Source organism: Ammospiza caudacuta, chromosome 1 (assembly GCF_027887145.1).
Source record: "Ammospiza caudacuta isolate bAmmCau1 chromosome 1, bAmmCau1.pri, whole genome shotgun sequence".
Taxonomy (NCBI): Eukaryota; Metazoa; Chordata; class Aves; order Passeriformes; family Passerellidae; genus Ammospiza; species Ammospiza caudacuta.
The window spans coordinates 108,720,802-108,746,385 of record NC_080593.1 but is presented as its reverse complement, the minus strand read 5'-3'; the positions used below and the strand labels follow the sequence as shown (position 1 = coordinate 108,746,385).

The following is a 25,584-nucleotide window of genomic DNA, read 5'->3' as shown; positions in this document are numbered from 1 at the left end:
GGCGGGGGTGGGGCGGCCGAAGTTGCCGGCGCGGGGCCGGAGTTGGGGCTGTGCAGGAATGTGGCGCCGGCTGTCACGTGAAGCGGCCCCTCGCCGCCCGGGGGGACATGTGTGAGGGGCGGCGGCGGGGGGGTTAAATAAATAAGCCCGCGCCTAAATACATAGTTACGGGGCGCGGGAGGGGGTGCGGGGGTGGTGCCGGGGGGAGCGCGCCCCGCTAGCCCCGAGTCGCAGGGTCTCGTCCCGGACCCCCGGAGGAGGCGGGGGGAAGCCCGGGACCCGGAGGAGGACAAAGGGCGGCTTGTGCGGCCCTGGAGGAGCCGGCCGCGTCCCGGCCCGGGCGCCCCCTCCTCCCCCGGCGGGCCCCTCGCCGCCGCCCCTCCGCGGAGCGTCCCCCGCCCGCGCATCCCGCGGCCCCGAGCAGCGGGCAGCCCTCGGCCGCCCCCCCCCGCTCCCCTTAGGAGCCGCTGGCCACCCCCCGAGGAGCCGGGAGCCGCCGGGCGGGCGGCTGAGGGTGGCTGTCACCTCAAATAAACATCTCTGGATGGGCGCGCTCCTCCCGGGCCGGTCTGTACAGTGCAGTGAAGTTGAATAAAGCCTGGGTGGCGTCAGGTCAGAACATCTATAAGTTGTCTACTTTTGGGGGGTAGGGGTGTGAAGGGTGGAAAAGGGGGCGAGGGGAAAAGGCCATCGGAGCTGAGAGCGGCCGGCGGTGCGGGAGCGCAGAGCCCGGCCAGCCCCGGCCGCGGAGGTGACCCGAGCCGAGCCGAGCCGAGGCGGGCGGCAGGCCTCGCTTCCTTCCCGGCTGGGCTGGCGAACACCAGTAGTTAAGTGCCTGGAAACCAGCGCAGTTTCATAGTTAGAAAGCAGGAGCGGGGTCTGCTTTAATGGACTTGCACAGGAGGACCTGGCAAAAAACTGCGCTCCCTTGCCTTGGAACAACTCTTTCCAGGAGTTCCCCTTTCAAAGTCTCCTTGTTGACTTCAGTGAGCTTTAGAGCAGGCTTCAATTCTTTTTTCTTTTTCTTTTCCTTTTTTTTTTTTAATTAAACTCTCCAGATACTTTAGAAGGGAATAAAGGGTGCCTTGAATTTACTGCTTTACCTGCTGCTGCCGTCTGTATCTAGTTTACCGAAGTTTGTGCAGCTCAGTGGTGCTTTTGTTTGGCATCTTATGAAGAACAAACGAGCCGCTCTTCCCTTTACCTTTTAAAAATGATACCACAATGAAAGTTCTGTTGCTCGGGTGCACGCTTATATTCCGAGCTTCCCAGGGAGGATTTATTTATGTGCGCATAAGAGTTTTAGAGCCAGTGGGAGAACGACCAATTAGCCATATTTGCAAAAAAATGCAGGAAAAGTTTAACTGAGGGGTAGTCTTAGATCTCCAAGTATTTAAGTGCAAAGGAATAAAGGTTCAGAATTAATTGGCAAATAGAGGAAATTGTTCTCCTGTTAGACATTGGGCATGTTTCACTCGTGGTGATTTGTTACATGTGTTACAGAGAGAAGTTTCGTTTCAAATATCTTCCTGTAAACATCACACTTAATTTAAAACAAAAGATACAGCTTCCATTTTATGTGGAGGTATGGGCTTTGCCGTGCTTAGGCACCAGTTGCCTGATAATACCTAAAATGAGAAAACAGCAACATTGTATGTTTCAGATAGAGTAGCTTGGATTTGCTGACAATAAACTACTGACTTGATAAAACCACTTAATGTTCAGGATGGAGATGACAGAGATTTCTTTGCAGAGTCTTATTTACTATTTTTCATCTAAAACCAGGCAGTAAATCAATCATCATCTGTAATTATTGCTGCAGTAATTACCTTTGGGGAGTAGGTTATCATTCTTGGTGGCCTTTGTTCAAATATCTCTTTCATTTTCCCTGTTTTATTTTTCTTGAATCATGTCAGTTTCTGAGTGGATTAATAGTATTCTGAAAGCAGTCTGATTGTGAGATTTCTGAAAGGGCTAATAATGCGATTCATCTGAGGAGCTGAAAGATGCTTGCATAGACTAGCATTTAAATTCGTGGATCAGAGTTTGCCCATCAATTATTACATCTTCATTTTTAGTGAACAAACAAAAGCTGTAAGTAATGTTGCAAGGATAATTTCAACTGTACCTCCAATGCAGCGCTTATTTAAATTCCTGATTTCTTAAGTATTACAGATTTAGTCAGTACAAAATGTAGTTGTACAGATAAAAATAAACAGTATTTTAAATAGCTTATTTGAAAAACTATTCTATGAATGTATGTAAATGAGTTATTTAAACTCATGAGCGCTGTTTTACATCTAAATAAAATATGGAGTTACACATTGCATTTCCAATTTGTCATGTACTTAGCAACCCTTTCTGGGGGGAAGATATAAGAGATATTTTTGATATGTCTGTCACTTCTGATAACTTAATTTGAAACTTATATCTTAGGGGAATACTGATACAAGGCAGGTAAATACATTAAAACAAAATGACAATTGAGTTTTTCATATTGAATGCATGAAACTAATGTTCATCTGAAATGGTGGGTGTTAAGAACTAGCTAATGACTAAATTTCTTGTATTTCTTGAAAATGCACTTTTTTCAATTACCCTGATTTCTGTTTACATTCCTTTTATAGTTATTTCTCTCTATCCTTCCTTTATGTTTTTTTTTTTCCTTTTCCCTGTTTTGGTTTCTTGCCAACTTTGGTCTGACTGTCCCCCAGCACTTGGTGAAGATTGCATCTCAGCCTTGGACCTAGGAAAGAAAATAGGCATGGCTAACGTTAGATAAGCCCCTTGTAATTTAAGAATAATAAAATCTTCTTTCTGAGGAAAAATAAGATTTAATTCTTTTCTGTGACAAACCCTGTCTCTTACAAATACACTGCAGGTTTGTGGCAAAAAAAAAAAAAAGTCTCAGAAGGAGAGTAAATGACAACTTTCTGAAAAACTGCAATTTGAATATCTTATTTTACTTTAGGAAGGAGGAATTAAAGTTCAACTGTCAGGTACTTTAAGGCAGGGGAAGGATTGGTTGCAACAAACTCATCAGTCCTGACCTATATTTCATTCTACTGATTACTTTATCCCACTTCCTTGGCTGGTTTCTGAAAAAAAAAAAAATCTATTAAGTATCATTGACCTGATCAAAATCACCTAATGCGTTTGGTGAGGAGGAGAGGGAGGATAGCTGGAGAAAAGCAGGTGGGGAAAGACAAGTCGGAGATACGATACTCGTGTACCAGCCCCAAAAGGGGCACTGTGCAAATGAAGGGTATCAAAGCAGGGCAATTGTTATGTCTCCTTCAACTCCTGACACCCAGGGGCAGAGCCATTCCCTCAGTAAAACCGTGGCAGAGACCCCTGTGAGGAGAAAGCAAGGGAGGGGGGCAGAGCAGCTTCTTGTATGTTGTTTAACTTGGCCATTATGAGTTGTAAACCTTTTTTTGTGACTTGGCATGCTTTGGAGATATCACACTTGGGTTACTGACTGCCTCCCCCCCCCTCCTTCCTTTCTGGTTTATGGGGTTTTACTTTTAGGAGGGCTTGAGGTTTTTTTCTTTGCTCTTACTACTGGCTTTTGATGAGAAAGTTTGTTTAGGAAAAATGTTAGAAAAATACAATCACGTGCAAAGAAAACTAGGTATTCTTTATATAAAACTGAATGCAAATTTAGTTCTACTACATGTTCAGCACAGGTTTCTCTAAGCTAAAGCCAGGTAATATTCATTACTACGTTCAAAGCCACCCATGAAAAATCACTGAAATGTTAGTTGTTAGATAAGCTATCACAAGGAAACTAGTACAGCTTCTCATGTTCAGTAGAAGTGCTGATCTCTGATTTCTTTTTGTGGAAAAAAACCCAAACAATCTGTGGTTTTACTTCAAAGTAAATTTTTACTCAATTCAATTTTGTGTCCTATATGCAGAAATAAAATTACTAAATGTAAGTTCCTAGAAAGAGGAACGGGATGCATTTCTCAGTTGTATTTTACATACCCATGCCCTGCTTAAAGAAGGCTTGAAATATATTGCCAAGCCCAGAGCTGAAGTTGTTCCCTGTTTTTGAGGAAACCTAGGTAATCTTTCCATCTTGAATGGATTTACAACTGCAGCTCAGTTCATGCAGAGTGTCGGTGGACTGAGCAAATGTATCTGTGCTTTAATGGGACCTGCTTCCTCAGCAGAGATTCCAAGTGAAAGGATGTTTCTCATGCAGAGGTGCAGGTTATGGGGTACCAAGGAAGATGGAATAGTAATGGATTAAAAGAAAACTGTTACTAACCAGCAGCAACAGTTCAGAGAGAATTTGACATTCAGATTTCCTTCCAACAGTAGCCTTTACATTTATCTGTATCTGTCAACTGTTTGAATATCTGTTTGCAGCCCCAGCCCTCCCTGGCTTCCAAATTGCATGGGCTAGACTCAAAAGTCATGGGATTGTCTGCTGATTAGACTATAATCAATCCAGCATAAACTAAACCAGCAATTAGCATTGGCATTATTTCTGTGAACTTGACTTAAAGTTTCAGTATTATTGGTCCAAAGAACTTTTTTCTGAACGGGCTGTTTTTAGGAACTGTGTTATTTTGGCATCATCATTTCATAGGGAGGGAACAAAAAATTCATGAGATTCCATTTGGCCTGAAAAGCAAAAACATCTGTTTGATGCATGAGTAAATTGCTGGCTTCTATTTGGCCATCTAAAAAAGGGCAAAAATTAAGATACCAAACATAAAAGAGTACATTAAAAAAAAAAAAAAAAAAAAAGAAAGAAAGAAATTACAAAGAGGATTTAAGATTAGCATCTTTTATAATGCAGGCTATTTATAGTATTCTGTTTTGGACTTGCCAAAGCATGCCTTTATGTATTAAAAAAATCCCTCACAACAAAAACATCCCTAACCTTTAGTGATATTCATTGACTTTGGCAATGCATATTGATAGTCTTGACTGGCTGCAGGATTACAGTAATGCTGCCCAGTCATTTCTGGGGCCAGCATGAGTTACATTGGCCATCATTGTCTGCTGCTTGGGGTTAGGCACTGTTAGAAGTGAGCATCTAAACAGCTTCTGGCCGTACTGCTGGTTTCCACAAAGGTGAAATCTTGTGACAAAGATAATATGAAGAGGTTTAGTAAGGCTGCTGATGTGTTTGGATTGGTTTGGTTTTGTTTTCCTGAGTTGCTGTTAACTTGTGCAACAAGGGAAGCTGTCAGTATGGAGTCACTTATCTAACATGTGTAGGATAACATTATCCACCATGATCTAAGATCTCTTGAAAGGCTTTATGTTGCTCTATAATTCATTCTGTCTAATTTACAGCTGGTTTAATTGTTCTCAATTCTTTGTTCTGAAACATGATTCATTATTTTCAAACTTGCGCATTTTGAAAAAAAAAATCTTCCTTTTGAATAACTGTGCATGAGGAAAAGACCCAGAAAAACTGTTAACATTTTATGTAGACCATATGGATTCACTATTTTTTTTCTGTGTAAAAGAATTAAAATACGATATTTGGAGGGTTTTTATAGATTGACTAAAATACAGTATAAGTTCTGCTAACCTAAGACAACCTCCTAGAATCTTTCCCTAGCCATATTTTACAGTTTCCATTGGTTTCTGCAGGGCTACCTGAGCTCAGAATCAGTCCCATTTGAGGGTTGGGAAAATGCATTATTTCACTTAAATAAGAACTGTGGCATATATATGTACATATATATAAATATTTCCCAGAAGGGACAACACACAGATCTACAAAGAATTTGGCCTGTTTTATTTGGTGCTGTGAAAATGTACATGTCTGTTTTCAAATACATTTTGCAGACTGTTACTACAAAGCATTAAAGTTTTCCAGTTGCTGTCTTTGTAAAAGTTGGACAGCACAAGAGAGGCTTTTAAATACTTTTAAATCGTAATGTAACATTTGGCATAGGACTCTGACAAAAGATGGATGTGCAAAGACCAAAAGAGGTTTATTTTTGTTTTAAAATTAGACAACTTGGGTTCTATTTCACCTCAAGTATGAGTAATTATGCTAGTTTAGCAATTATTAGAGATGAAAGAAATTCTGTTAGATATGAGTCTCCTAAACTTCAGTAGCTTTAGTTTTAGCCAGGATAATGATCAAGGAGTAGTTAGCCGTATGCCTAGGGACTATGCTGTAGCAAAAAAGATGGGGCTAATCTTGGGGGTATCCTTATTACAATGTGTTATAGTTAACATTTTCATTCAGCCCTCCTACTTTCCAAAAAAGGCTGCTTTATTTTTTCAGTGCACACACTGGTAAGACTGCACAAAATTGCTCTCTTCCAATGAATTTTTGAACCAGGACAGTTGTCTTCCATATTTAGAATATTAGTTAACACTGGTCATGGGGTTTTTCCCCCCCATTTCACGTTCCTTTAATTTCCTATATATTTTTTCCCCTCTATACTGCATAATTATTAAGAAAAAAGATGTAGAAGACTTTTTCCCCCTCCTTTTTAGGATTTAGTATAAGTTATACATGTCCTTCTGGGCTGTGCACGTTTGGGGTTTAGATTTTCCTTTAGCTAGGGTGATGCTGTGCATGCCATAGTGCAATTGTTCTTTGTACAGTTGAATCCACAGAATGGGTACTCAAAAGGGTTGTAGGCCTGTTACTTACCAATTCTGCACAATTAAAACCCAATGAAATTTTGGGGGCTTACTTTCATTGTGATCCCTTTCCCTTCCCTTCCCTTCCTTTTTTTTTTTTTTTTTTTTTTTTTTTTTGTGTCATGGGAGTAAGGAAGAAGGGTGTTGTTTCAGTGAGTGATTTGTCTCATACTTTCACTTTTAACTGTAGGTGCAATTGGATGCAATTTTTCTTTGGAAGAGTAGGAATTGTAGTCCTTTAAGATTTCTTAAAGTTATCTATCTATCTATCTATCTATCTATCTATCTATCTATCTATCTATCTATGTCAGTATAGTGAAATTCACCCCCTTCTTTATTCAATGTGATGTGGGCTTACTGTATTCTTGTAAAATGCAATATCAGTAACTAGCTAGCCTTCTTGCAAATTTGGCAGTGCTAGTCCTTAGCTAGACAGCTGGCTGAGGCAGAACACCTTTTTGTCCTGAGGAAAAATGGATGGGATGTTGATAGTGAGCATTCTCAATGTTTTCCTTCTGTCTCAAATCTGGGTTTTGGAGAGCTTATTCTCTCATGCAGAGGCAATAACCTGGAGCATGAATTTTGTCCTTACCTAACATGAATGCAAAACCACTCCAGTTTCTCACAGAGATGCTCAGTGTTCCACTCAAATGTGGAAAAGCTAGAGCACTTCTATATCTAAATGTCCCGGTTGACTGTAAAATAGATGGCTTTTGTGCACAGTCCCTGAGACCTGTTGTACCCTTATTATTTTTATGTTGTGTTTTCCTGGAAAAATAAGGAAATTTCCTTGATAATTGATTTTCTAGTTTCATTTTTCTGTTGTTCACTCTTTTGGTAACATATCAAGTTCAACTTCCATTATTGATTCATTCATTTTTGTGAAAGAGACTTTAAAAACAAAAATAAAATAGCTGCTCTGTTTCTGGACTGGATGATGTGATGTAGTGAGGCAGTGTCCTTGGGAAGACCAGGCTATGCTTTGATCAACAAAAACTTTCTCTGGCACAGAATTATGATGGCTGGGGTTTTTTTTTCCAGACAGAGTCAAGTGACTTTCTAACTTTTGACAGTGGCAGTAGGAAGGAGGAGGGGGTGGGGAAGTTAATTATTTTCCACCTCCAAAGAATACAATTGTGAGGAAGGAACTTTCTGATTCACTGGTTCCAGGACAACAGGATGTCAAGATCCATGCCTGATGTAACGTTTTCACTCTGAAGATGGGAGGAGGAAATGGGTTTGCATTGGCCTCTGCGTGTAGCCACTGACTGGGAAGAGATTGTGTTACGTGACTTTAAAGAGCTGGAGCACAGGAAGAGATTTGGTTTGCAATTTCTGGTGAATCTGTTGAGTAGGACACTTGCTTGTCAGAAGAAAATGTAAATCAATGAAGAAAGGTCAGAAATCTTTAAGGGAAAAAAAAATTTAAAAACAAAAAGGGCTTGCATGCTGCAAGATGTTTAGTGCTCAGATACTGCACTGCTTAGTTTGTAGTTACCTAGTGGAATAGCCACCTTGCACCAAACTCTTGGATTCTTTATATAGTTCACAGGTGCTTTGGGGTTTATGAATGTTGTAGAGTAGAAATTATTTAAAGGAGACAGCAGGAAAAACTTGGAAATAATAATGTGTCTTATCTCCTCCCCTGTTCTAGATGTGAGTATCTTAGTGCAACAGGGCATCTCATAGCAGTCACTTACCTGACTCAGGTTTTGGAGATAGAGATAAAATTCCTTTCCTCCTGGGCTGAAAAGAATTGAGGTGGTGTGCTGCTGCTCTTCCTCTCTCCTTTGCTGAAGAGGGAAAAATCTTTGCTATGCTGGGATGTAAGAGGCACGAGTTCTGTTTTGTGCTTTGTCTAAAGGTGTTTTACCTGTATATCACAGGGAGGACATCAGTCATTACACAGCAACATATTGTCTTATGAGTGTGACTTGCCCTGTTATTTTTGTCAATGCCACTCCCCTTTTCAAAAGTCTATTATTTTTTGGACAAGAGGGTGAGAAAGAGCAGGAGACTCAGGGCTCTAATAGCTTGAGTACCTTAAAGAAAAAGGGGAGACCTGGGTTCTGGTCTGCCACGTACTTTCTGCCACTTCTGACGAATTATTTAGGTGCAACTAGAATTGGATTCCACTTATCCCACTTCCTGTGACAGTGCCCCAACCACAGGGATAAAATTTCATGCTAATTCTTCTTGTTTCTAGTTCAGTGAATATGGTAGATGAAGTATGGTAGCTTCAACAGCAATGAATGAGTGCACTTCAAGTCTGAGGGTAAGTGTTCTTTGTTAGGAAGCTCAAATTCTTCTGGTAGAAGAGAAAGTTCAGCTGGTGCCACCCACATCCTGGGTGAGTGATCTAACCAGTGGATGTGGGCAAGAGGGGAAAAGGAAGGTGTATTTCAACCCACACATTTTCTGCCAGTGTTTTATAGCAACCAGGGAAGGGTGTATGAACTCTCAAGATCCAGCCCATAAGGTGGGCAGGAGAATACTCAATCACCCACTGTCCAGCTGTGGCTGGGCTTCAGTTTGATTTCAGCACTGAGAAAGCCTCGATGGTAAAACCACATCAGTGGCATCTGAACAGAACTGCTGACAATTTAGATGCAGCATCCCCTCACTAGTTTTTTTTTGGCTTCTAAGCTCCTCTGTGGATATAGACCAGATTGCTGTTCTGCGTGATAGAAAGTCATCTAGAATAGAGCAGAGAGTCTGAAGGATCAAAAATTAACTTATAAAACCCTAGTACAGAATAGAAGGAGATCTCTGATAAATCAGGGATAATCTCAGTTGAAAGGAGGTAGGTGTTTGGTTTGGCCTGGTTTTTATTGACTCAGTATGTCTTTAGGTAATAGAGCTGAAGCATGCATCTGTGTTTCAGTTTGGTATTGGAAGTGTCAGACAGCCCAAAGTCCTCAATGTAAGTGTCCCATTTTAGGCCCACAAATAAATGATTTAACTTTCAGAGGGAAGGATCATCTGCAGTAACCTTTACTGTAAGTCTTCATAGCCCTTCTTTATATCACCTGTCTTCAGACTTGGGTAGTGTTGGTTACTTTGAGGTTCTTTGATCCATACATTAGTTTAATTCCAATTCCTCTCTGTTGCTGAGTTTAGACTTTCGTAGACAGTGTTTAGTGGATTTCCTGTTTTCTAAGCACAGTTGAAAATACAGTCTGTAGAAGCACCAGGAAATCGTATTTGTTGTGTTGAGTAAGAAAGCTGAAGTGATACAGAGCTTCAGGATACTGAGGGGAATAACTCTGAATGCGTTCATGTGAAGTACTGCACATGGTAAACAGAGTTAAAATTTATCTTAGTCTCCTGATTTTTGTCTTCCCCAAATGGACTGGCTGCCCAGAGCACATTGTCAGGAAGGGTGGTGGAGTACTCAGTATAGGACTGAGGACAGCTGAAAGTCCTGACCCTGGCACTAAGAACCGTCTCCCTCTCGCTTTGCTAATAACCATTTGACTCTGAGATCTATTATAATCTGTTACATTGCATGACAGAGAGTCTTAGGGAAGACTGAAATTTACCTGATGTTTATAAAAAGCCCTAAGATTCTTTAAAGTGTTTTTTAACATATAACCGTATTAGTTTACTTAACAATAGAAATATGAGTAGATGTATATGTGGTTTAACCTTTTAAAAGGATGCATTGTTACGGAGGAAAAGTTCAAATTTAATATAGCATTAATTAATTTATTATCTCAGCTATCCCAAAAAGGATATCTTCCTTCCCCCTACCCAGCTTTGGGGTTTAGAATTATACCTCTGCTGCTGGAAAGAGCATCTTCTGCCTTTTCTGCACACACTGTTATGTAAAACTGGATGTCTTTAGGCTGTCACATTTGGATACTGTCATCCCTGAGATCAAGGGCTGGAAGAATATCCAAAGGATTTCTTAAGCATAATTTCTTTCCACTTAAGTATATTTATTACTTTTATGTTTATGTGCTGCCTAGGAAAATACTTTATTTTAGCATAAGAATAATATTTTCCAACCACTGCAGTTTAATTGGGAACTCCTAATTCAGTCATTCTACAAGAAGAACATTAAGGGGAAAAAAACAAGCTCAGTGTTTGGGACAGACTAAAGAGAGGAGTGAAGAATATGAGTGCTATGAGGGACTTTGTCTTCTGGAAAAAGCAAATGCAAGAGGAAAGAATGCTTTATATAACAGGAATCTTTTAAGGAAAATAATTTCCAATGTCAAGAGAATATTGTTACCATGCTGGGGGGGGAATAGAAATAGGAAAAGGGATATGTCACAGCACAAAGGAAAACAAATCAGCCATATACATATTCATGCATATGATTAATTGGACTTTTGTAAAGCTGTGGCTACACGCAGAACTGTTTTTCAATGGAGTTCTGGAATGTAGATATTTGAAATGTTAATATGCCAATGCATTTCTTTTTCCAATTGTCCCAGCATTAAAGTCATTGGGAGGATTTACATTTGACAGTCAAACTGGCAAGCTAGCTAGTAGCTGATAGACATGAGTTGATGCTAGGTGGAGCTGGTCAGAAAACACTACCTTCTTAGTAGTTCTGAATTTTATGAATGTCAGTTATCTTAAAGGCCATTATGAAGCATTCTGAAATGTTTGCTGAATTCCAGAAGTCGCCCACTGGATTGGTGCTCTCGTGTGCCACAGCCAGGTGTGAAATCCTGTGCTGGCATGTGTCAGCCAGAAGGGTTTGAGAGGTGAGCCTTAGACACCAGTGGTACCTAGGGAGAGAAGAAAGCCATGGAAGGTGTAGCCCTAGCAGGTGATTCATCGACACACGTGATCCTGAATTTAATACTTCTCTGTAACTTCTTTAATTTCAATTTTGCATCCTGACTGAATCCTTGTGGAGACGTATTTCCACAGCATGTTATTGCAAAGTGTGAAACATCTTTAGAATCCATTGACTTTAATAGAGCCAGAGGATACTCAATGTCCCCTGCAACTGGCTCTTAAATTTGCCTTCTGCTATATGATTAATCTGTCTGCTCATACTTAATATCTACCTGTAGATGGTGGCAGTATGAATGTCCTCTTGGTTTTTATGTGGCCACGAGGAGTAGCAGAGAGATACTTCCAGAAATTACAGTCATTTGTAGATACTGAAATAATGGCACACACGTTTTATTTCTGTTCTGTCTCAGTAACTCAGTAAATTGTGTATTGATTATGCTAATACAGCTAGTGTCTCTATTACTTGTCTGCAGAAATTATTCAAACATGTAGATTGAAGATGCACTTGGCAAACTTACCATCCTAAGAAAAAGGCTTTTGTGCAAAGATGGCTTTAAATTGAATTACTAATCATATGCTAATGGCAGTTTATAGATCAGGTATTGAATTGTACAAAATGTAAAGTGCAAGGTAAAAATATGTATTCTAAACTTCCTATCCTGACAGTCTTAGTTGCTACATTAGGTTTATTTTCACATCTCTCAAGGAATATGTTTTATGAAGGGATAAATCAATAGCAATCTATTTTTATAGTTTATTTTGGGATATGTAGCTTCTCCTGCTTTGTTTACCAAGCTGAATAGAGGCTCAGGCATTTGGGGCAGTTATTTTTTTTCTTTTTCAAAATTTATTAATCTACCTAGACTAGAAGAAAACCGACTTTTTTCAATTATCTTTTGTTTTTATTTTATTATGGTTTGTAGAAGGTCAGAAACCATAAATCTTAGCCAGAGTTCTCCAAAAGGCTTCCCTTTCAGTGAAAGTGTAATTCTCCACATTTCTAATTTTATCCATTTCTTTTCTGTACAAGATTTTCCAGGCATCAACCAGAAATGACTTGTGCTCTTCCTTAGGGTGCTAAGTCTACAGATTAATTTTTCAGAGAAGGGGAATCCTGGTTACTCAGTAGAATTCAAACGTAATTTTGCAAGCTAGAAAATCTCTATCTATTTTGTAGCAACTTCAGAAAGCTCCCTCCTTTATGGTCTAACCATGAGTCTCATGATCAGACTAAGCAAAAGGGGTGAAATCCTCATTGATCAGCAGGTGTTGCTGTAGAGCAGTCAGGAGCTTAAGTCTAAATTTAGGACCTCTCTATCAAAATTCACACAGATTTTCCTCATTGGCCGTCCTTGATGGTTCTATGTGATTTGTTGCATTGGTTTTTTGTTTTCTTTTGGTTTACTTTTGTTTGGTTTCTGGAGTTTTTGTTTGTTTGTTTGTTTGTTTATTATTTCTTTAAAAAGGAATAGCTGGTCCTAACGTTGACAATCACCAATTTAAGCATGAGATGTGGTCCGAACTGAAACCAGGGTTTGCCTTGGACACTGGCTGTACCAAAGCTGAAACATCTTAACCTTTCACATGGATACAGCTTCAGTTTAGAGATACAATTTTTTATTTTAGGTATAATTTTAAAAACTGTTATCTGTCCAACCCACAGCTTTTATAATGGGAGATAGAACTGACATGTTGAATTTCTCTTTTCCCTCACTGATAAATTTTTTAAATTGCTCTCAAGAAGCGTAGTGATCTACTCTCTTTTTTGAAATTTTATTACTTGGGGTTCCTGTTTTTGTTTCTCAGAAGTTGTCCTGACAAAATGGGTAGTAGGAAATTGATCATTTGTTGTTTTAAGGAACAGATGAGTCAATTGAGAAATATTACTACAGCTAACAAAACAGGTGACCTGTGGTCATAAACATGTAGTTGTAGGTACAAGGAATATTGTTGCTTTTGTGACAACATGTATCTAGAAGTTCTGTTCAGCCATAAGGTCACTTATTCATAGTGGATTGATAATGTAATATTCTGCTTTCCTGGGGCCTGTCCTTCATTGGTACTCTGGCTTCATTACAGAGGATTCATCTTACCTTATGCTAGCATGGGGTATAGCCTATAATGAAGGTGACATCTCTGTGTGCAATTACAGTCTTAGGGTATCAATAATTTTGATATTTGAATTAAGATTATTGCATACACGCTACTCTTTTATTTGCATACCATCCTTGTTCCTTTTTTTAGTTACATGCCTTGCTCGTGCTAGAAAAAGGGTTTTGGTTAGCAAAATTTAAATCATCCCTTTGTATAGATTCTGTTTAAAGGTGTCTTCCTCTTCCGAAAGAAAACGGTGTAGTTAACATTTAAGGGAGGTTAACATTGGTTGCTTGTCATTCTGCCTTTCTTAGCTGAGCTTAACAGTGGCCTGAGAGCTGAAACAGCATTGAAGTTTTCAGAATCTGTTTGTGAGAAGGTGCTAAGTGCTAATAGAGAGAGCTTATCTGATGCTACCAGCTGTAGCCTATTTAATGTAAGGCATATCCTTGCAAGTTGGAGGAAGGGGCTAACTTAATGCAAAGGAAAATGAGACGCATTTTGTAGGTGACTCGCTAATTCAGTGGGTTTTTGTAGAACAGTTTTCTTTTCCTTTTACCATTTTCCCCTCTCAATATGGTTTTATTTTTCCTGACAAATATGTCAGTCTAATTGACTATTATTTAAAAGTCTGTGCCATGGCCTGTTGTGATCTACTTGTTTCTGTTCTGACTGAGAATCCTTAAAGGGATGAGCAAAGGTTTAGAAAAATCTAACCACAATGCTACCTGCTTTCATACTTGTTTTCTTTTTTAAGTGCAATAAAGATATAGTGGTCAGCCTTTGTTGAAAGCAAACCTCAGCTCTCACAGAATTTTCAAATCCCAAAATAGCAGGGAAGTTGTAAAATGTTTTCACAAGGCATACGCTGCCATGTTTTCATGGTACAAAATTGCATACCTGGAAACAATTAGTTAGGCAGCATCCATGATTATTTTTTCCATTTTAGGAGCTAAAAATGTTTGGTGTACCTCTCAGTCAGCAGTGTGAAGCTGAGTACATTTCACTGTGCAATCAGATCTCAGGAGCAGGGAGAGATTCTGGTACTGCAGCTGGTGGCAGTAGACATTGAGGACAGAACAGCAGAAAAAATTAACTCTTTCATTTTGGTTTACACTTTATAGTGGAGATCTTGTTTACTTCTCAGCAGGTAGCCACTTGGGAATCAGTTATTGAAAAGTTCACGTTTGAAGACCACAATTTGATCTTGAAAGTTAAGAAATGGTAGCATTCTTAAACTGCATTTTTGATCTGAGAAGGGACATTTACCATGGTTGAGGACAGCAGATACATCTACAACCTTTAATAAGGCTGATTAGTAGGTAGTGATGATCAAAGTGAGTTTCCTCCTGAGGGATGGAAGAGTGGACTCATTTTCAGTTTTAGAGCTTTTTCTTAAGTACATTTTTTGGAAATATATCAGCAGCAAATGATGGACATTAATAGGGTCTGATTAGGCTGCTGCAGAGGTTTTCCTGGGAATTTTGAGGGGGGTCACAATAGATGGTATAACTTTATTTTTTTTTTTAATTGTATACTAGTTTTATTCATTATTTTTCTTGCTTTATTAATGAAACATACTGATCTGTGCTACCTTCGAGAAAAATCTTTTTACTTAGCTTAGTTTGCGTTTGACCACGCGTTCCCCAAAGCTCAGGTTTTCGTGAGCTTTTTTGCTTTCTTTGTCTGACCTGTTTCCTTCAGCTGTGAGGGTGCTGGGATGACTGCTTCACTGTAACAAAGAAAATCCTACAGTGTTATCACAGCTGAGGTACTGCTAACATCGTGGCTGCAAAACACAAGTTGAGCTCATAAATTAGCTCATAAAATCATATTTTGTGAAATACTGGACTGACTGCAGGGCTGGGGAAGCTTTTGTCAGATCTCTGTAGATGAGAAGAGTTTGCTTGCTAGCCACAGCTCTGGGATAGAGATATAGATTGTTTAAAGTCCTTCAGAGATTGTACTTGACTCTTTCTGATATATGCACTGTATTACAAGTTTCTGGTGTTCTGAGAGTGTCCTTATGAAAACTGGTGTTTTTTTTCTAGAAACTCAGATTCTAGAAACAACCAGTTGTATGAAGCCTTGGGGTTGGCGGAGGAGGAAAAGAGGTACCTGTGGAGTGTGTATATGTATCTCTTCTTTTGCATATATGTCTAGATTTATATGTGACCCCTAAGTGTTGCACTCTCTTGTCCCAAGAACCAGGAAAAAATGCCTCAACTCTTTGGACTTTTAATTCAGTTGCATGATTATTTTTTGAGATCTGAGTTCTTGGGAGTGGAAATGCTGCAGAAGTGCAGTCTTTCCCCTTTCAGCTTTTTCCCCTGTGGAGGCAGAATGAATTCTTTTCTCTCCGCTGTTCTCTGACTCAAAGAACTCGGTCTTTGGGAGAATAAAAAGGAAATGGTTCTGCCTTTTAGCTCTTCCCTTGCTTTTGCTTTGGGAGAGTCAATCTTACTTAGGCATCGTATCAGAACGTAAGAGAACAGCGCTCTCTAATTTTTCAAAGTAGCAGCAGAATGGCTCTTGTTAGGTTCACTCACCCAACAAGTTTTGAATAGTGAATCTGACAAGAATTGTATTGTTTTTAGTTCTACTGCTCTGGAAAGCTGTGAGCCAAGGGAAAGATGCTGGCATGGTATATACAGTAAAACAGCATGGGGTTAGTTCTCCTTTGCAAGGCTGTCTGCACTGCTGAGATGTTTGCTACTGAATATAGGATTATTACTATTTTTTAAAGCTTATGTGTGAACTAGCACACACACCTCTCCCATCTGCCAGGAGAAGGCTTTCTCTTACCTGTGTGGAGCAAGCAGAATCTTAAAGCCCATAATTGTTCTCTTATTTAGATCCGTAATCAAATACAGTAAAGTGCATTGAAGACAAATATCCTAGAGGAAATTGGATTTGTTTTTTTAAGCCATGAAAAAGATTTGGTCACACTGCTCTCAGATTTGTAGCTTCCATACAGCAATGTATTCTGTCTTGGTCTGGTCTCCACTTTCGCACTTTGCAGTGCAGCTTTTCTTGCCCATGTTGTGCAAGCATTGCTGGCTTTCAGAACTGAGGCTGGTTTAAAGATGCTTCAAACACTTCAGCTACCTACCTAACATCTTTTTTGTTTTGTTTTTGTTTTGTTTACCTTTTTCTGACAGTAGAAGAAAATGAAACAGAGGACCATCAGGCAGGTGTGGGACACACAGCCGCACAGACTGGTAATGCTGAATTCCTTCATTAGTGCTTGCTTTCCATTTGACAAGTGTGAGGGATTTTGGTATCAGGGTGTGTTTGCAAAGCCTGCACTCTTCTTTCTCTGATTCAGCTTAGAATACATTCTTGGGGCTTGCAATAGAAAATAATGTTTCTCTCTCCTTACCTTTCAATTTCTGGCAATTAGAAATTCTCCCTTTTGTAGGTCAGCTGACTGAAAGTGAGATGTTTCTAAAGTACAGCATGCTTTTCATTTTTTCTTATTTCCTTTTCTGTTAAATTTAATCCTTCTCTACATTCCCCATGTAACCACCCCCCCCATGCCATTTCAGATAAACTTTATTATTAATTTCATTTAAACTATTTCTGTATTTCTAAAATATGTGGATGGGGTGATTTCTTTAAAGAATGTTTGTATAATTTCTTGACAGAGATTAATTAGGGGCTCTTTAATTTTATTAAGTAAGATTGGGTGGACAAAACTGTTGTTTGAGTCAGGATCACAGGGAAAAATACTGTTAATAATCATGAAGCAATAATTTTTAATTCCCCAAAACAACAAGGGCTTCTTTGTTCTCTAACACGGTTGGAGAATGCAAGAAATAATTTGTTTCTGTCTTTGGTACTGGTTTCACAGAATGTTATCTGAAAAGAAGGACTGACTCATCTGCATAGTCTTATTCATTCAGCTGAGGTCACCTTTTGGAGTAAGGGCTGGCTCCTTAAGGATATTCCTAGAAGGCTAGTCATGTCTGAATGCATGTAGGTAATCTGTTTGAGAACAGTTGGAATTATTCCTCTCATGAAGGTGAAGAATGCAGTTAATTTTTTCTTCAGCTTTATATTTCTGTGTGTGTCCTGTGGGTTTGGTGCCTTTTATAGGTTCTAATGGCTTTGTGCATAAAGCAGATTGTTTGAAGAGAGTAAATAAAAGCAAGGGAGTTCTTTGCCTTTTTAATGGGAAATTTCTCCAACTCTTTTCAGCGTACATGTGTCTCCATTTACTATCTGCAAATTCTTGAAAAAGCCAACTTGTCCAGCTTTGGGCACATGAAGTTGAAAAATAAGCAAATGCAATACCAGAGATCAGTGTTAAGGAATCGTGGCTCTTCTGCCTTTTTTTTTTTTTTTTTTGTCTAAAAATAATTCTCAGTGGTTAAATTGCATTGCTAGTTCTTTATTTACCATCATGTCCTGTGTTGTTCTCTGTTTATTTCTAGGCAGGATTTAGCATTCTGTTTTTCTCCATAGCAGGAATGCAGTGCCAATATTAAAAACAAAAAACCTGACAGAGCAAGCAGTACAGAAGGCCTGCACTGTGTACACACTGCCAGAAGTTTTTATAGTAATACTTTGTATCTAAGCTCTGGCTCTAACCATTAAATGTGCTTTTTATAGAGTACCAAGTTATAATGTAGTGCAGCTACGGCATATTAATCTTACTGCAGAGATTTAATGAGGCAGTTGTTTTGCGATGGACACTATTGGGAGCAGAGAGCGACAGAGTTTTACTTTACCACTGAGCTGAAGAAATATTCCTTGCCTGGTAATAATTATAACCACATGATCTAAGTTTTCCTTTCTTCTGCCAGCACTTTTCCATGCAGAAGTGGCTTGGAAGGAGGTCTACTGCAAGGCAGTGAAATGGATTGGAAAGGAGGCTGTTTTCTTGGTAGTTTGATGTTTTAGTTGGGATTATCCATGGATCCTTGCAGCATAGGCAGAAATATGTAAGAAGAGTTTCAAGAGTACAGACAGTCTTTGCCAGTCCACTGAGATGACTTTTAGATATTCATTACTTTTACTTGACTTTTATATGGGTTATAAAAAGTAAATGTGGCGAAACCTCATTTTTACATGGGCAGAATAGAATTTCTGCTGGTTGGCCTTAAACCGCTCCCATACTTGAAATTAATTGAAGTCCATGGCTTTATTGCCTCCAACACTTTTAAACCAATGCAATTTTTCATTTTCCCCAAAGTTGCAGTTTTATTAGACCAAGTTACAGCAATAACATCCCTTTTGACAAGGAGGAAGAAGGGAAGGAGGCAACCACCTGCCAGGGAACATAGTAATGAGAAAATCATGCTTCTTTTAATTTCCATTTATAAATAATGTTAACATAATCAGGAAGAGAAGACAACTGTTCTTTCTCTTATTTTTTTAAAGTGCCTTAATAGGAAGAATTGATTTCTTGTCCAAAAAAAGCAACTTTCATTCATTTCTACACTAGATAATTTCCAATGGTATCTGAAGGTGGAGACGATGTGTGGGCATTGTTGCTGATGGGTATTGAAAAATTTCAGTTGGTGCACAAGCAGCCTCCAAAATACGGCAGGGAAGCTTCTGGAAATCACAGTGGTGTTTGCAGATGTTGAGAAAAGCAATTTTACTATGAGCACCATCTTAATGAGGGAATTGTGGCTGTGATTGTTGCAGATAGTGTGGAGAAAGAAATGTGGGAGTTGAATGACATTTGCCTTGAAGTCTATATGTGATCCTGAGCTTTGAACAAGAGGTTAAGGAGAAAGTACAGATGAATGCATATTGTATTTATAAAATATTTTATTCTAGTCTTCCAAAAGAGCTGCTCAAATAAGGCAGCTTATCCTCAATTTAAGTAAGTATTTAAGGTTAGACCAGCTCTTGATGGAAGATATTTGTTGTTGAAACAGAACAGCTATCTATTCACAAAACCTCCAAATGATATTTGCTCTCTTTAAACATCTTTTTATTTTGATGGTGACATCTCTTCACAGAAGAGATCACAGTGGAAATACATTCATTGAGAGGGGCTGAGACTGCCAGAACTCATTTCACAAAGCTGTCATAGGCTAAACTCGAACCTAGGTCCCAGAGGGTCCCACTTAAGTGTTGACCTAAAAACAAATGTGCCAGTTGGCTAGAGCATGTATTCTAAAGTTGCAGCAGAAGGGAATAAGCTTGACTGACTTCTGTCCCTGTAGAGTTTATATCTGCAAATGCAGAAGGAGAAGCAAAACATTATTAGTCTTAAAATGATTCTAATTTTAATAACTGGTTGCTAAGTATGAAGCTTTAAATTGAGTGATCCTTTAGGCTTTTGTGCACTAAGGGGTGCATGTGTGCCTACGTTTGTGTGTGTGTGTTGCTGAATTCCTGTAAAATACAAGTGTTTCTGAATAGTGAGTCTCAAGTATTCCCTCCCCTCCCTTTTCTTTCCTTCAGCACCATACTTAGAGCAGAGTCAGACACTACCCTTATTTTAAAACAAACAGGTCTGTAAACTTTATGTGCAGCATTTAAATACTCATGTTAAAATTCAGACCTAGTGCCCACATTTCCCTGAGTGCTGTCAATTTTATGAGATGAAACTGGGAGCTTGAGCTGAACAACTAATAGTATGCAGTGTGCACATGCTGCCTTCCAACAAGTGTTTAATGATGTTGGGGTCAGTTTGCAACAGTTAAGACAATTATTTCATTTTCTGAGCTGTTTAGAACTTGGAGATCTCCTAGCTACATTTATTAATCTTTCAAACTATTTTGGTAAATGAAGAAGCAATGGAAGTTATTAGATTTAAAATATTCAATAATGTCTAAAATGCCATAAAGTCTTTTTATAATTAGCATACCTTTTTTGGTTTGGACATGTGCAGGCTACTTTTCTATTTGGAAGTAGCTGCCCAAGTGGAAATTTCCACTCTTGAAAGAACCTTGTGGATGTAATTTGTCATGTAAGGACTCAGTGTATAGACAGGGCGTTTGCACAGCAAATGTATTTTTGCTTTCAGAACGTGTTTTTTATTTTAAAAAAATAATCTGGTTTCTCTCTGTAATATAATGCCCTTAAAAATAAACACTGCCCTTTACCCCTGTCAAAGAAATTCCTTGGTTTTGATCACAAGCCACATGGCATGAGAAAGACTTCCTGACATGGGTCATTTCCAGTTTCTGCTTGTGGGTCCATCTGTGTTTGCACAGTTGAAGGGCAGGGTGCAGCAGTATGGACCAGAGGATACAGAGAGATGATGAGAGCTCTGACCTTGGTTGTGGGCAGCAAGAAATACAGGAATGGCAGTGCCCAGAAGACTGTAGGGTTCTGAGAGCGGATGTGAGTGGTTTAAAGTGGAATTGCCTTCCTCCTTCTCTTCACACACCACTCTACCCCAATATGAATGTTGCGTTGGCATGCTCTAGTTTCTCTTCTTCCAAGGAGTTGTGCATGATCCTAATCAATTCCAAAATAAAGTGTGGTCACAGATACCACCTCTCTGTTCCCCTGGCCAGGGAGCCTACTCCTGGTTACTCACTGGCTTGGCTAAAGAGTGTCGCATCTTAAAATGCACTTGCACAATATCCTATTATTATAGGAGTTCATCCTTGTTTTCTAAAATGACTTGTTTCAGTCTCAGCTCTCTCAAATATCTGAAAGGAAAGATGAGGCAGCCAAAGCAGAAAAGGGAAAAGTGGTGAAACACTTGCATTCCTTTTGCTGGAATGTGCACAAACGTTTCTCTTCTGCATTTCATTTGTTGTACTGTAGTTCCCAAGGAAAAACCAAAGTTAAGTGCCAGCTTGCTTTATTAGGAAAGACAGATTGGTTTATTTCTGTCTTTGAAGGAAGCTTTTAGTAAAATGGGCAAAAAGTCAGGAGCAGTTAAAGCTACTGTGTTCCTCCTCAGAGGAGGAAGAAAAGTTCTAGGCTACACATAATCTCACTGAGCTGGGATCTGCAGAGCTGAGGCAGTGCAGAGAGCTGTGAGGTGTCTCTGCACACATGGGTCGGTGGTGAGGCTGCGCATTTCTTCTAGTCAGAAGCTTCAGCTGGGCTCAGCACTGGATCTGAGGCTGGAGCTATCCTGCTATCCTCCAAATGCCTGTTAATGTGTCAAACAAATAAAGCTTTCTCTGTGCACTCTGTAGCTTTTATACTAGAGTAGTTAGTTTCCAGTTTTCCATGATCTGGCGAACACAAGAATTTGATGAGCACTGTCTTTAAGTCATACACAAGTTCAGAGCATGAGTAGCATTTTGACCCAGGGTAAGCTTTCCAGGGCTTTATTTGTGTCAAATAGTGTGGTGATGGAGTATTGGAGTGGGTTGTAAAATCAAGATTAATTTCATGTTTATGTAAATCAAATTTGTTAGTCTCTTAAATCTGGTAATTTCCTGTGAAACGCTGTAGTTAACAGTGAAAAGAAGTTCCTGCACACTCATTGATCTGATTTTTCCTTTCATTGAAAACCTAATTGCATAGGTGGTTTATCCTTTCTTATGATGATCAAAACAGCTTCAATAGCTGTGGTAAAATTGACTATTCTAACTCTGAAGCATGGAAGAATAGCCTGAGTGAGAAATGGAACTGCATTTGTGGGAGTAGAAGGGAAATTTGCTTTTCATTGAGATTTAAAAAAAAAAAAGGAAAAAAGCCTTTGTTGCTTATTTAGCAATAAATTCTACAGTGTGCTGCAGGCTCATGCCAAATAGCTTTCTTCTCATCATTAGCACAACAACCTATTTTGATTTTTTTTCTTCTCGAATGTTCTCTTCTTACACGCCTGACATCACAGTCTTGATTTTCTTACAGACCCTAACTGTAAACTAGAAGACAAGGCAGAAGATGGAGATGTGCTAGACTGTAAGAAAAGGCCGGATGAAGGGGAGGAGTTAGAAGAAGAAGCTGTGCACAGCTGTGACAGCTGCCTCCAGGTGTTTGAGTCACTGAGCGATATCACAGAACACAAGATTAATCAATGTCAACTGACAGGTAAACAATACTTATCACTTTGTGACTTTGTGCATTGCTCTATTTCTGATTCCCATCCTCTGCTTCTGATACCCCTCCTTTTTCAGTTATTTTATTCCTGCACTTGAATGCTTGGTTGAGACCTTTATAAACAGATTTTGGGACAAGATTATACTGTAAATGGAGCATTTTAAATTTCCTTAATATCAAAGGATATATGACTGCTGTGTTTGTTTTCTAGATTCATATAGTACAGCTTTCCATGCTTTGCTTCTACGTGTATTTTGCTAGGTCACTTGTAAATTCAGAGGGCATTTGTAAGTGGGGCTTAAGTGGCATAATGTCACATAATGAATGAATTTGCACAATGGCCTCTTGCAGATCTGAGCTGGATGTTGTGTTACTCTAATCTGTTAACTACAAATGACTGTACAGTAATCAGTAACTGAAAGTTGAGAGGAATTAAGCAAATTGTTAGAGGGGAAAATAAGATCTCGGCTTCAGTGAAGGAGCAGAACTGAGTGCTGATCAGATACTCCTGAATTAAGTAGAGCTGGGTGAACGGAGCTATCTACCACCTAGATTCCTCTTTGAAATTATTGTAGAGAGCCCTCTTACTGAGAAAACCATGTGAAATCTGCTAAATTTAAATATAGTAAGTTTTTTTTATGGTACACACTGTAAGTTCAAACAGGCTCAGTATCAACAGAAAGGCACGCTTACATTTTTAATTAGTGATTTATTTTTAGCCTGTACAGTGTAAAATGTACTTACTGTGTAGTGGACTTTTGTTAAAAACCTTTCTTTATTATGACTTTGTAAGTAAGAAAATTCTCTTTCCATTTGGGAATAGTTTTAGAAAGTGTCTGTGTGTGCTCATGTTTGGAGAGCTTCCTGAGTTTTGGTTCCAAAAGTCCATAGGCTAAGCCCTGTCAGAATGAGACATAAAAGTCAGATAGCAGTACCACTCTTGAGGATGAAAAGATGATAGGCAGAAGAGGAATAAGTGGGCAGGAGCAGAAAAAGGTTGAGGAAGTAATGTGGATCTGTCAAATGATTTTAATCCTCACTTCAAATTGTGGAAGATGAAAATCTGCTGCAGCAAGAAGTATTTACTTTTATTAATATACTGCTTTGCCTTTTCTTGCCTGTAAAATGTATTTCTGACTTGAGATACAATCAATTCAATCATTTTCTAATCACTCCTACAAACTTCCAGAATGTGTTTTTCTACAGTGCTCATGATTTCTGGCAGTATGGATATTCTCTCTTGACTTGAAATAACTTAAACATTTTTCTCCCCTTTTCTTCATACTTCTTTCTTTTTCTGTGTTGAAAAATTAGTGGCTTAACTTGTCTCTTCCTTTCTTCTCCCAGAAAGCACTCACTCTGCCTGAGTCCCCTGGCTCTCCCCTTCACTGTCTCAGATCCCATTTGTTCATCCCTGTGGGGTTTTTACCTTGTTCCGATACAGCTGTCTCTCCTTTCTGGTTAGTTAGTTGCTGCCCCCTTCTACCAAGTGTTTTCTCTGCTTTAAAGCTGCAAGCAGAATGCACTGAACAGTGCTTGAACAGTTGTGTTAAGAAACTGAAGAAAAGCAGGTGAGGGGAGCAGTAAATAGGAAGAATCCTGGACCACTGCTCCTGAACTAGCAGTTCTTGCTGAGAGCTGTTGCTAAATGAGAGTGAAAATAAAGATGGTGAGGTGCATGTGTGAAGGTAGGAATACACATACGATAGCAGAGGATGGGGAAGTAAAAATTAATCTTGAAGGAAATTGTTTAAGTTCCTAAAAATATCATTGCCTCTCTTTCAAGGAAACTTGTGATAGTGAATGGGTAGAGACCAGGCTGTTTGAAAGCTAATGAAGTGAACAAAAACTGAAACTACACACCCTTCTGGAGTACAAAGTTGACAAAAAGCCAACTGTCCTCTGTTTCTAAATATAAATGACCTAAATACACCCTTAGAGTTGAAAAAGGGGCCTGCATGACGTGCCTGGAGTTGAGGATTTCTTGTTAAGCAAAAAAATACTTTTTTTTCCAATGCAGGGTCCTAGGGTGCATATGTGACCTCACACTAAGGACACAACATTCAAAAAAACCTCATTGGATGAGATTAATTTTTGATAATCTGTGACAAACAGCTGACAGAAAGAAGCCTTTATTTTCTGAAACACAATATATATTTGACAAAAGTAAGGTTTGATTTTAGCATTTTAATCAAACTCCCTGGACTTTTGTCTTCCTCTTCCACAAGCACCTTTGGGTGCCATGCTCAAAGGTGTTTTAAAGAAAGTGTTATCAAGAAGGGCTGGTTGCTCCTCTCTTTCTCATCACAGTCCTCTGATGCCACAGGGTCTTACATAGTTGTTCTGGCTGTCTCCTTTTGCAGGAGTCCCACTGAAATTAGAAGACACTCTAAGGTGACTACTAATAAGTCTACAAATATGTCTGTCGCTAAGTTGTTAATGAAAGGCAAGAGGTTTAAAAATTTTGCATTTTTTCTACTGTATTCTGCTGTTTGGATGTTCTCTCTGGAGGAGGGCAGAGTGTATCATCTATCTAGATGAAATTTTTCCAGTCTGAGTCTCAGGCAGGGAAGAGTTACCTAAGATGTCCATTTTGTAAAAATGCCAGGGCCATCATCCTTTGAACACCACATTTAAGTTGTGAAGCCCTCCAGCCCCTTTTCTTCAGATGGCTGAGCCAGCTGCTGCAGCTTGTCTGGATTTTTCCTGAGCTTCACCAAGATGCTCTGTGAGATGCACTGTGAGAATTTACAAACTGTGCATGTTGTTCCAGGGGTATGGTCTTTTTCCATTCAGTTATATTGGGTAAAATCAACAGTTATGTTGATGGAACAAACAGGATGAAAACACAATGGCTTAAGGCAACCCTCTAGTAAAACTCTGAATATGAAACACGACATTTGTGTGTCACAGTGTCTTGACTGCCCCTAGTTCTACCAACCTTGTAACATGCTTGAGAATTGGACCTGTCACTTAGGTTCTCAAATTGATACTCCAGCTTCTAGTTTTTGCATTTGAAAATATCACGTGTCTCCCTGAAGTTTTGACAGTTCAGTGGAAGGAGTAAAATTGCTTTATTGAATCTTCATTCTGTACTCTCAACCAAAGACTGGAATGAGGAGAAGGGAGCTG

The 25,584-nt window shown here is 39.2% G+C and overlaps 1 protein-coding gene across 5 annotated transcripts in view; it reads left to right on the top strand.

The window, feature by feature from the left end:
* ZNF521 (zinc finger protein 521) overlaps window positions 1-25,584 on the top strand; it is a 230,747-nt gene that overhangs the window by 1,854 nt on the left and 203,309 nt on the right. For 2 of the 5 annotated variants that reach the window (XM_058809531.1, XM_058809491.1), the window contains exons 3-5: window positions 15,531-15,593; window positions 16,641-16,700; window positions 22,264-22,443. In XM_058809531.1, the coding sequence (XP_058665514.1) occupies window positions 15,531-15,593; window positions 16,641-16,700; window positions 22,264-22,443 (303 nt within the window). Of the gene's footprint in view, window positions 1-379; window positions 613-15,530; window positions 15,594-16,640; window positions 16,701-22,263; window positions 22,444-25,584 lie in introns of those variants that run through there. The other 3 variants (XM_058809507.1, XM_058809499.1, XM_058809515.1) reach the window with 3 other exon arrangements.